Source organism: Mastacembelus armatus, chromosome 6 (assembly GCF_900324485.2).
Source record: "Mastacembelus armatus chromosome 6, fMasArm1.2, whole genome shotgun sequence".
NCBI classification, from domain to species: Eukaryota; Metazoa; Chordata; class Actinopteri; order Synbranchiformes; family Mastacembelidae; genus Mastacembelus; species Mastacembelus armatus.
Window position 1 is genome coordinate 24,172,445 of NC_046638.1, and position 12,017 is coordinate 24,184,461.

The window sequence follows — 12,017 nt, forward strand, 5'->3', positions numbered from 1 at the left end:
GTGTGGGAGGCTGTTCTTTTGGTGTGACGATGTAAAGCAGTCCCTTTCTGTGTTCCAGTGAATACCTAGTGCTCTCTCTGTTTGTGTCCAGGCAAAGGCAAAGGCAAATTTATTTGTATAGCACCTTTCATACACTACCCAATTCAAAGTGCTTTACAAGGCATATAATTACATTAAAAGCATTGAAAAGAGCATTTAAAAATAAACACAAGAAGGTTGCTCAAGAAGTGCAGCATTATTATCTTGTCCTAACCATGTTTCGGTTAAAAACATAAAATCAAGCTTGTGCTTAATAATAAAATCATTGATTAAAAATTATTTGCCTACCAAAGACCTGACATTTAAAAGAGCTAAATTTAGTGTTAAAAACATTGTTTTCCCAATGTTCTGGGACATACTGTGGTTGGCAAGGGATACATAAATTTGCAGAATGCGTTGGGTAAACCTTATTTCTCTGTAGATTTACCAAACTTTTTCTGTTACCTATCAAAACTGGGATTGAAACAGCTATTTGCATATTGGGCCCCGGCTTTTCCTGGAGAGAGCCATGACTAACAGTATTGCAGCCTGGGCCCAGCACATATCAGTTAGAGCTTACTGTGCTGTTATCAGGCTGTGGAGACAAAGTATGATTTTGGTGATGGCGTGGAGGAGGGGGTGGTGGATGCTGCAGTTGTGATGATAGCAGCAGAGCTTGTTGAGGAATTGGTGGGGCATGCCACTTTTAGGGGCTTCTGGAGGTGAAAATGATACTGGGGGAGGAGGTCAGTTTGGGCCCAGTAGTGATGTGCTTCATCAGGTTGGCGAGGTTCTTGGTGATGGGCAATGGGATGATGCCCTGGGAAGATGGTGAACTAGGTAGGGTTTGCGGGGTTGTGGGAAGTGAATCCTCACAGGCAGTGCCTGCTAGTGGAGGGGGTGTGGCCTCCTCATCTTTGCTCTGACTTCTCTCCATGTTAGAGCATTCGGGGGGGAGTGTTGGCTTTGGATGTTTTGATGTTTCTTCATTTTGTTTAGATTCCCGTATCTTGTCCTTGGCAAATTCCCGTCGTATCCTGTCCTTGGCAGAGGGAAGGTTGTGGCGCAGGAAGAAAAATAGGTTGGAGGTGAAAGCTTTTACTCCTGATTTATTTAGAGACAATCCGTCTCCCTTAAAAAGATGCCTGGGATCCCAGAAATGGTTAAAATTATCAATAAAATGTACTGAGTGGACATCACATGCAGTTGAAAGCCATGTGTTCAGTGCTAGTAATCTGCTGAATTTCTCAGTTCCTCCTCTGACTGGTGGTAGAGGTCCACTGATAAAAACTTCTGCATTTAGCGACCTTGCTGTGTTTAGCAGATTATTAAAGTCCTTTTTGAGGATTTCGGACTGCTGCTTCACAATATCATTTGCCCGTGTGTAGTACGAGGTTTTTCACAGTTGGGTTTTCTGCAACAATGCTCAGGATTTTGTCAGTAGTGTCAGAGACCATATGTTTTGGGAAGTACAGCACTTTTGTGTTGTTACTGCACATCTGTCTCACATCTTTTATGGCCAAGTCGCCCACAATCAGAGTCTGGGGCCCTGTTAATTTTCTGTCTTCTGTTGAGTTTTCAGACCTTACCCCTCTCTGTGGATGTGGAGGATTGTCCAAGTGACCAGATGAAGATCCAGGGTCCTGCAGTAGTGGAGCGAATCTATTTTGTAGCTGCACAGTTTCTTAGGAGTTTTGTTGCTCCTTTTCCCTTTAGCTGTTATCCATGGCCGTGCTTTCCTCAGGAGTTGAGGAGGATGGTAACGCTGGCCAGCCTGTCGCATCACAGATTTCTGGGCGCTGAGTTCTGCCCGTTGCTTGTCCTGATTTAGTCTTTGGCTTTGCTCCGAGAGCGTTCCAAGGAGGACTGATACCAGTAGTTTTATTTACCCGGACACAACCCTCCTGTTGCTCGGACTTGTTAGTGCTAGTTATCTGTATACTAGCATGCTCTTGTCTGCTACTATGGTAGAGTGGTAGAGTAGTGTCCTCTTTCCCAGATAGTCCATTTATCTCCATGTACATCTCTAACCTTTGCACTCTAGTTTCCAGCATAGTGATTTTCTGTAGGAGTTTGCTGTGATCGTCCTCAGGGAAGGGAGGCATGGTCATCGGAGGTTGATCAAAAATAAAAGTAAAAATAAAATCCTCACTAAAATTCCAAATGCGGTAAAAAAGGGGTAAAATAATGTTAAAAAGTGTATTATAAAATCATTGGGTAAGAATACATGAAGTAAAAAGGAATAAAAGCAAAGTAAAACTGGCAGAAGCAGGAAGCAAACAAAGCAAACAAAAGGCCAGGTCCTTTGTTTTGATGTCTGTTGCATGTTCTGATGTTGGGACACTGCTTAAAAGGGCACTGCTATTGGATGCAAATTTGGATACAAAAACCCACCTTTAGCGCAAAGCTCTCGTGCCTCTTGTGCCAACTGTATACCGACTTGCACTGTCTCTACACTTGTGACCCCATCGTCTACTTAAAAGTCCCGGTCTACAAACTGAGAGCCTACAGGGTAGGCAACACAGTTCTCTTTGGCTCGATGCTTTAGCCCATAGTTTGCACATCCTAGGGAAGAGACGGCACCGAAGAGACATACTGTCATTCTGTATGTCTGAGGCTGTGTCTTTAAGTCTCCATTTTTCCACAATAAGAAGCGGAGGTAATTGCGATCACTCTCTTGGACTTTAAACCGGTGAAACATTTTTTCTATGTCACACATTAAGGCTGTTTGGTGTTGTCCGAAGCGAATAAGGACACCTGTGACATTGTTAGTCATGTCAGGGCCAGCTAAGAGGTGCTGGTTAAGACTGATGCCTTTGTGTTTTGCTGAGCAGTCAAAAACCACACACAGCTTTTCAGGTTTCTTTGGGTGATAGATGCCATGATGTGGTATGTACCACGTCTCACCGGAAAGTCCATCGTCTTTAGCTTCCTCTGCATCACCTCTTTCGATGATGACACTCATGTACTTAACATAATCTTCCTTGTACTTTTCATCTCGGATGAGTTTCCTTTTGAGTTGCTCGAGTCTGATCTCTGTAAGATGTCTGTCGTCAGGCATTTGTGGTCTTTCCTTAAATGACAATGGCATTTCATAATGGCCTTGCTCAGTTTTCCTTCCTCTTTGAGTTTGTCAAGAAAGATAAGATCCTCTTGTGACACTGATTTGTCATTTCATTTGATCTCTTTGAAGTCACTTTCCAGAGCACGGATGGTGTCCATGGGAGTTACTGGAGGAATTTCCTTTACAGTAACACGATAGCAGAGGCTGTTTCACAGATTGGTATGTGTTCTCGGTTTGCAGGTATGTACTGTTTTGTGTATGCTGTCGGGAGTTTTATGACTGTTGCTGAATTGTAGCCTCTCACAAGAAGGTTAGACACTTTTCCGCTGCTTACAACTGTATTCTTTCCCAACATAGTGGTCAATTTCAGTTTCACTGGACAGACATTTGCTTGCAGTTCACGACTCACATCTTGATCAATAAAGGCTGTGTCTCTTTGAGTATCTAACAGTGCATACACAAGTTTTTCTTCACGTGGCTTTGCAGCCGATGACACCCACACTGGCACTATCATGGACGTAATAATAAATTGTCCAACTCTGGTTACATTAAGCGACATGGCAGCTGCTGTTTCTGATATGTTGCGCTGTGTTACATTTTCCATACTCACGTGCCTTTCTCCTTTTAGATCCTTATTGTAGTCTTTATCGTGAAGGTGGGTTGGGTGTCTTTTGGTGCAGATGTCACAAGTGAGACGGTGTCTGCAATCCTTTGCACTGTGCCCTTGTTTCAAACAGCCATAACACAGTTTGTTATCCTTCACATATGTCCTTCTGTCTTCTAAGGACATGCTCATGAGGTTTGGGCACTTGTGGAGCTGATGTGTGTCTTGGCATAACATGCATGGAGATCTAATCTGTGGTTTAATCACTTGTTTGATGTTGTGCTCAGTTGTTTTTGTGCTGAATACACTTGCATTGTTCCTTTTAACATATTTTACATTCCCTTTGTCACTGGTTGTTTCACAAGAGCGAAGTGCATGAATGGAGGTGACTGGGTTGCAGGCCACATCTGCTTCCAGTGACAGAAATGTAGCAAAATCACTGAAGCTAGGAAAGCCTTTACCTTCCATAAGAGCCGTTGTGACGTAGCAATTCCATCTGGTAGATACCCAGTCAGGCAACTTCTGAAGCAGTTTTTGATTTTCTTCACAGTCGTTCAATATTTCTAGTCCCTTCACATGAGGCATTGCAAGCCAACATGCATTTATAAAGTTTGCGAAGGTCCTCAGTCCTTCAGCATCTTCAGATTGTATTTTTGGCCAGCTTGAGAGCTTCTCTCTGAATGCCCTTTGAATAACAAATGCCTGGCTATACCGGTTACGTTTTTCCCAGGCATCTCTGCAAGCTTCTTCATCATTTCTATAGAAAATTCCTTCTAAGCATTTACGAGCTGGACCACTCACATACTTTTTTAGATAATACAGCTTATCTGCAGCAGAGATGCCCTTTCGTTCAATCAGTGACAAGAATGTGGATTTCCATTCGATAAAGTGGATTGACTCACCACTGAACACTGTTGGCTCTGGTGTGGGAAGTCTATTTAACATTATACTGTCTTGAAATGCCTGTGCCAGTTGAGTGACTCCGGGGGAGGGTGACAACATGGTTGCGTTAAGAGGGGGTGATGTAGAGGGCTTTGGTGTGGAACCTGGGCTCACCTGCTCGCTTCTGACTGACTGGAGATCACATATGTATGACATTTCCTTGTTGTAGACTTCCAACCTGGCTCAAGCTGCTTCAACGTCCTTTTCAGCCCGCGGGCGGTCCAATTCAGATTGTTGTATATCCATTTCTTTCTTGTGTTGCTCTTCTAGAGCCTGTATTTTTTCTTTCTGCCTTTGTTCTTCTTGTGCAATCTTGTATTCAGTCTCCTTTGCCGCTAGTTCTGCTTTGGCGTCAGCCCGTTTTGAGGCAAGATATGAAGTAGAAGAATGGTGGGTGCTGTTGGACTGTGCAGCAGTGGAGCCATAAATGGACAGTGCATAGTACAATCTAGAAGCTCACGTAGACAATTTCTTTCATGATCTGCATCAAAGTCACCATCAATGCCAGTTAATCTTTCAAAGATGATTTTCATGACATCACGAGTTACAGCTTTACACGCGTCAACCTTTCTCCTTAAATCAGCTGACGGTGTCACGTGGGTCCTTATTTCTGCATAAAGTTTCTTGACATCATCCTTTCCCTTTTCTAAGATGTCTGCAAGAGTTGATAGTTGTGTTTCAGACTTTAGTCTTTCTCGTCTCACGTGCTTGCATTTTCCACTTCTCATATAACATTAAAAGTCTCTTTTCTTTTTTGCATGCTTCTTCTCTTTGGTAAGCTGCCATCCTTTCTTTTGGTGCTTTAACTCTTTCAGAGCGGTGAGGCACATCCATCACATTCTGGACTTTACTCTGTAGCTCAGCCAACAGTTTTTCTTTACATAAAATTGTTTCCTTTACATCTTGCCGTTCAATTTCACTTTCATTTTGAAGCAAAGACTCAAATTCCTCAATTTCCCTTTGTGGACTGGTAATCTGTTCATTAATGTCCTTAAGAATTACAGATAGACCTTGTGAATCTTCCATTCTCCGTGTAGCTTTGTTTATTCCGTTCAATTTTTTTAACCAGCTTCTGCCCCCTGCTGTCCGCTGAGAGTAGCTCTTTTACGTTGAGACAACCAGGCACAGCATGGCGGCGGCGGTCAAGCTCTTACTGTAGCATCCGGTCGAAGAAAAAGCCTAAAACTGATGGTTTTGTAACTTTATTTTAGTGTCCTTTGTTGTCTTAAACCAACGTAAGTGCTGAAGGGAGTAAAAATTTAAAAAAAAGGACACCGTGTTAGCGAATCACTATAACTCATTTGTATAATTTGTCCACCCTCACAACCCAAAACACCAACACACTTCAGAAACATAAATATTCTTCACAAACCTTGTTCCCCACTCTGACCGAAGCTAAACCTTTCCTTTTCGTTTATCTTTTAGCTCATTCGTGCGTCTGTCCTACGTTCAAGCTCCGTTTTCAAACTAAAAGCACATAACTTTCACGACTTTACTCTCTTACAACCTGCATATGACATTCTTTATTCTTTAAAGCAAAAGGTCAACTCCAAAATATTTAAAAGTAAAACTGTATTTAGCAGTAATGCCATTGCATCAAAGATGAAACTGACCCATATATCTTCTCTTTGTTTTCTCCAGCTGTTTCCATTTCATTATAGTTTAAGTCAGACACAAACCCAGTGTAGGCTATGATGATGTCGTGTACTCGCACATCCCGCGTCACTAGGTGGATCAGTTACTTTTCAAATGTGCGTCTGCGTCTAAGAAGATTGATTCTGATTGGATCTTTTCTAAAAACGTCCCTCACTCACATTTTCGTCTCGTTTTTATTAGTCAACGAAAATGTCAGTTTTTTTTAATTTAGTTTTCGTCGTTATCACTTAATTTTTATTTAGTTAACGTCTCGTTTTCGTCAGTGAAAACTTGTCGTTGACGAAAATTAACGAAAATACTTCGTCCACGAAATTAACACTGGTACCAATAATTATAATCCAACAATATAAAACCATTTATGTGAATTGTGCCATACCGCAAAATTTATACTTTTACTCTGTCTATTTTATCACTTTTGTACTTGGACTTAAGTACAGTTTGAATTGAGATTGTTACTGGCAATGGAGTATTTGTTTCTACTTTTATTTAAGTGAAGGATCTTAGTTCTTACTTCTCTTACTTCCACCACTCTGCTGCATAATATAAAAGGTTCATTCTTAATCTATGGTATACTAGAATATTGGTATGACTAAACATGCAGCATCCATGTCAGTGACACTTCTCTCATTCTGCATGTTGTTTTTTTTTTCTTGTCTTGCGTAACTTCCTCTTACAGGATGTACTTCAACTTCAGGAAGTAGTCTGCAGTTGTCAGTTACTGCTGCTTAAGGAGGGACAGACAGTAAACTACAGCATACCATATCGCTTTGCTTTCACTTTGGTGTTTCACCTCTAACTCTTCTGTCTTTATGTGGACAGCACGTAAGGCAATACAAGGCAAGTACAAGCCTGACTTTTCATGACTTAATGAGACCAAGACATGAGACGTAGAAAATCTTAGTAACAATTCCTGCTGCTAAGAAATCAGTTTTGAAACAAGGATACAGTAACTAGAATGTAGTTTATAAAACATAAGAATCCACTAAAGCACTTTCTTTATGTTTGATCCATTTTGCTATAATTATTTCCAGATTTAATTGCTTTTAGTTCACAGTTTTTCTGCCTGGGTTCAACAGGAGATGGCACTGCAGAGCCGGCTGACTGAGCGAATAGGCAGTGAAAGCCTAGAGAACTGGAAGAGTGTTGGGTCTGGAGGATTTGGTCAGGTCTACAAGGCCATGCACAAGGGCTGGGGATTTGATGTGGCCATTAAGATACTTCGTGATGACGTTGGGTAAACATTTAAATATTTCCAAATTTTCTGAAGGATTTATTTTAAAATATTACTTCATATCAACACAGTACAATCCATATTTCAAGTGGTTTTATGTATGTTGCTTCTTTGCACTTTCAAACTATCTGTTTTGCCTCCCTCCATTCAGGTCAGCAGTCTTTGAAGAAGCTAATCTTATGAATGAAGCATCCTGTGAATTTGTACTGAGGGTTTATGGAATTTTTGAGGGAGTTCTGCCAGATGGAGGAACATTAAAGCAAAAGGGAATAGTGATGGACTTTATGCAAAGAGGATCTGTTCAAGACCTGCAGAAAGATCTGTCTGGCCCTCCGCCATGGCCCCTGGCCTTCCGCTTGGCCCATCAAGTGGCTGTAGGCATGAACTTCCTTCATTCAAAGAAGCTTATGCACAGTGACCTGAAACCGAGTAATGTACTGCTGACTGACGACTTTAATGCCAAGGTAAAGTGTCCTCAGCCTAAATATATGAGTTTAGACATAATGTAAAGCTGATGCAATAGTGTGTTTAATGTCCCTTTTTGCTCAGCAGCTAGCAGACTTTGGTTTCTCCAGGGTCTCCACCAGTGCTTTGAACTGCAACACAGAAACAACTGAAGTAGCTGGAGGCTCATTCAAGTACATGCCTCCAGAGGCTTTTGACATATCATACAGACCTGTCCGTTCTTTTGACATATACAGGTTAATATCTACGTTCATACTTTTAAACAGCAATACTATACATATGGACTCTATGAACATATTACTTAAAAACTGTTTCTCTCTCTTTATCTTGATCAGCTATGGCATCCTACTCTGGTCAGTTTTTAGTGGTGAAGAGCCATATCCAAACAACCGTAAAATCAGTTTTACCATCCTACCACTTTCTACTTCTTTGATTGTTTTTTTTTTTTTTTTGGCATTTAAGTTTCCAAATGTTTTTTCAGTTAAATTATGTCATGTCATTTATTTTTGAGTTCATTTTTTTCATCACGTGTTTATTTTCTCTCTCTCTTTAGGACTTTATACTAAATTAAGGAAAGATTATGTTCATACACACTCGCGTGAGTTTGCATGTGTTGATTGATGTCTCCATTTATATGTGTCACTGAACTGCAGAAGCTGTATACAGTCTTGTGAAAGTGAAGGTCTGTGAAGGGAACAGACCATCCTGCAAGGAAATTGTCCAGAGGAAGGCAGATGGGTTAGAAGAGATGGTTGACCTGATGGAGAGGTGTTGGGATGGGGATCCCTCCAAAAGGCCTAGATTTAAAGGTATGTATTTGTCATGTACATGACCATTGCTGCCAGATTGCAGCATTTGCTACCCTGAGCTACTGTATATTCTTGAATCAAATGGGCTTTTGTCAATTAACTTGACATTTGATGTGTCTTCTAAAATAACATTTTCTGTTTCAGACTGCCTTGAAGTCACTGGCAACGTGTTCACAAAGCACAAAAAACATATTAACGCTGCTGTCAATGAAGTCTTGAAAAGACTGGTAAAACTCAACAAAGTTCAGAAAATGAAATACCATAAACTACCCATTAAATACCATAAACATATGTCTTGTTCTCATGTATTTATTTTCCTTTATGTTTTAGGAGTCACCAACCTGGAACGACCATCCAAGCACAAGTGGGGCATTTAGCCAAATCTACCAAACACCAGGTAGATTATTTAGTATTTAGGACTGTCTGTGGGTTTGGTGAGTTCATGATTTCTTATAGCGATTTCTTATACATATTTTATAATTATAAATATATATTTTTTCAGAGCAACCAAGGTCACATGACACTGTGGATCATATCAGAAGGCCAGAAAGGTTTTCAGTGGAGGTATGCCAAATGCACTTTGACCTCACAGCAAAATAAATAAATAAATAAACATTGTAAAATTATTCAAGTACCAGTGTTTTCATTTAGATGAACTGGTAAGCAATCAAATACAGTTGTCAGATTAACAGTCCATTTTATAAATGCGTCTCTATTCTGCTGTAACTATTTACCATAAAATACTGCACATGTATCAGTTTATTGGTATAATTACACAATACAGGCAAAAATAGCTTTTTATTTTGCTTACAGTATCTGGTTCCTCCTCAGACAATGAGTGATGAAGATAAAGGTGAGTATTTTTGTTACTGATGCATAAAAATAAATCAAAGATCATTGGCTGTAGCTGACCTTTCCTGCTCAGAGACAGATTTCTGGTTTTATTATGATTTTTATCATCGTGCTTCTTCATTTTCCAACAGCAAAGTTCATTGATAACAACAAAGCAGAGTTAATTAAGAGTGTGTCTGAGGTAATGGCCATTGTAGACAAACTTGGAAACATGGTGCAGAGTGAAACCTACTCTGTGATCAAAGCTCAACGGACAAGCCAGGACAAAGTGAGAGTGCTTCTTCAAAGGACACTTCATTCGGGAGGAGCAAAGGTCAAAGCAGCTTTTTATGACATCCTCAAAACAGATCAGCCCCATCTAGTGGAGAGGCTCGGTATGATCTTGCTAAAGCAGTCAACCATGGTGTTACCTCTGATAAGTTATGCAAGTTTCTAATTTCACTTACACTTCCCCTTAGGTGGATAACTCTACAGCAGAGCACAGTGTGAAAGCCTTTCACTGCTTCTGCTCCTATGCTTTTCATCTTTTATCTAAAGTTTTGCTGAACAGTTGTCCAGAACACAAGACAAAACGTAATTGGACTCCAGAAAGGAGCAGGACTGAGAAAGGTCTCCCTCGATCTAAAGTTCAAATTAGGAACCGCCCAGACCAAAAGACCACCACAAAACAGAAGATCATCGCTTCCACCTCCCTGTCTCCAGTACCAGGAATGACAAGTGGCAGAGAATTTTAGGATCACTAGCATGAAGAAGAATCACAGAAGGAGCAACAGCAAGAAGAAAAGTACGGTGGCCCATAGAGACAAAGCATGTACAAATAGGAAAGCACAAACAAAAGGGAAACACACTGCGAAGAGGTCATTAAGTTAATTCACCTCTTAATTTAGTTACCTTACCTCTTTCCAAACCCAGTCATGGTCCATCCGTGTTGCCACTGAGCGATACGAGCTCATCGTTCCCCCTAGTGTCCTGGAGCACTTCCGGTTTAGGATAGTCTATTTGCAGCATTTCCTCTTTGTACGTGTTTTTCTATTTTGCAGCATTTCCTCTTTGCACGTGTTTTTCTGTTTGCAGCATGTCCTCTTTGTACATGTTTTTCTATTTTGCAGCATTTTCTCTTTGTATGTATTTTTCTATTTTGCAGCATTTTCTCTTTGTATGTGTTTTTCTTTTTGCAACATTTTCTCTTTGTATGTGTTTTTCTTTTTGCAGCATTTTCTCTTTGTACGTGTTTTTCTATTTTGTAGAATTTCTTTTGTACATGTTTTTCTATTTTGCAGCATTTTCTCTATGTGTTTTTCTTTTTGCAGTATTTTCTCTTTGTACGTGTTTTTCTATTTTGTAGAATTTTCTCTTTGTATGTGTTTTTCTATTTTGCAGCATTTTCTCTTTGTACGTGTTTTTCTATTTTGTAGAATTTCTTCTTTGTACATGTTTTTCTATTTGCATCATTTTCTCTTTGTACGTGTTTTTCTATTTTGCAGCATTTTCTCTTTGTATGTGTTTTTCTATTTGCAACATTTTTTCTTTGTACGTGTTTTTCTATTTTGCAGCATTTCCTCTTTGTATGTGTTTATCTATTTCTATTTGTTCTGTTATTTGCAGAGTGTTTCCTTTTTGTTTGTGTGTTCCCATTTGTACATGCGTTGTCCCTATGGGCCACTGTAGTAAAGGGAAAATTGAACTTTGAAATCTTAAAGCTCAGGTGTTCTCCCATGTCTGCGTGGGATTTCTATGGGTGCTGTAGTAGACTGGTGGTCTATCCAATGTTATTGCCACCTGTAGCACAAGTGTGATTGGCTACAAGCATAAAGTAATTTGCTGATTGCCTCTATTATTGTTATTCCTTGTTAGTAAAATAATTATCAATAATAACAATAATTAATTATTGTTTACATGGTTTTTGGCTTATGAATAATGTTAAAAAGAATTATCAATGAGGTCTGTGGCATTGGAATTAAAATAATTATAATTTATTATTTTCATTATTTTCATTTCTTTCTTTATCTCACCAGCTTTATTATTTACAATTAGATTATGATTATCATATCATTTTTTACTGTCCTTTTTAATTATATACAATCTATTTTGTCATTTTTATTTCTCATTTATTCATTGTTAGCTTTAGCAGCTGCTAAATAAAGTATCCAAACTGTAAAGTTAAGCTTTTTTTTTTTTTTATAGTCTGTATGATGCTTTATTTAAGATGTTCATCTGCTTGGTGATCCTAAAGTATAGATTGTGCATGACTGGCCAGATCTATAAATAAAAAGGTAAATAAAAGTTATCATCAGTTGGTTCAAATTAATATTTCCTAGCAGTAAAAATATCCTTGCAGTTTAAATATTTTCCAGCAACCACTACAGGAGTTAGAGG

General features: G+C 39.5%; 1 protein-coding gene across 3 annotated transcripts; it reads left to right on the top strand.

The window, feature by feature from the left end:
* Positions 1-3,194: 3,194 nt before the first annotated feature.
* Positions 3,195-10,284, top strand: LOC113133430 (receptor-interacting serine/threonine-protein kinase 3-like). Of its 3 annotated transcripts, none has more exons than XM_026312244.1 (13): positions 3,195-3,301; positions 6,961-7,121; positions 7,361-7,518; positions 7,667-7,979; positions 8,068-8,216; positions 8,316-8,371; positions 8,634-8,789; positions 8,934-9,016; positions 9,120-9,186; positions 9,292-9,353; positions 9,603-9,642; positions 9,773-10,015; positions 10,100-10,284. In XM_026312244.1, the coding sequence occupies exons 3-13, from the start codon at positions 7,364-7,366 to the stop codon at positions 10,105-10,107; spliced, it is 1,332 nt and encodes a 443-aa protein (XP_026168029.1). In that variant the 5' UTR covers positions 3,195-3,301; positions 6,961-7,121; positions 7,361-7,363; the 3' UTR covers positions 10,108-10,284. The 3 variants fall into 3 exon arrangements, with proteins under 3 accessions (XP_026168029.1, XP_026168030.1, XP_026168028.1); XM_026312245.1 differs by having other exon boundaries at positions 3,202-3,322; positions 9,621-9,642; XM_026312243.1 differs by having other exon boundaries at positions 3,204-3,322.
* The last annotated feature ends 1,733 nt before the right edge of the window (positions 10,285-12,017 follow it).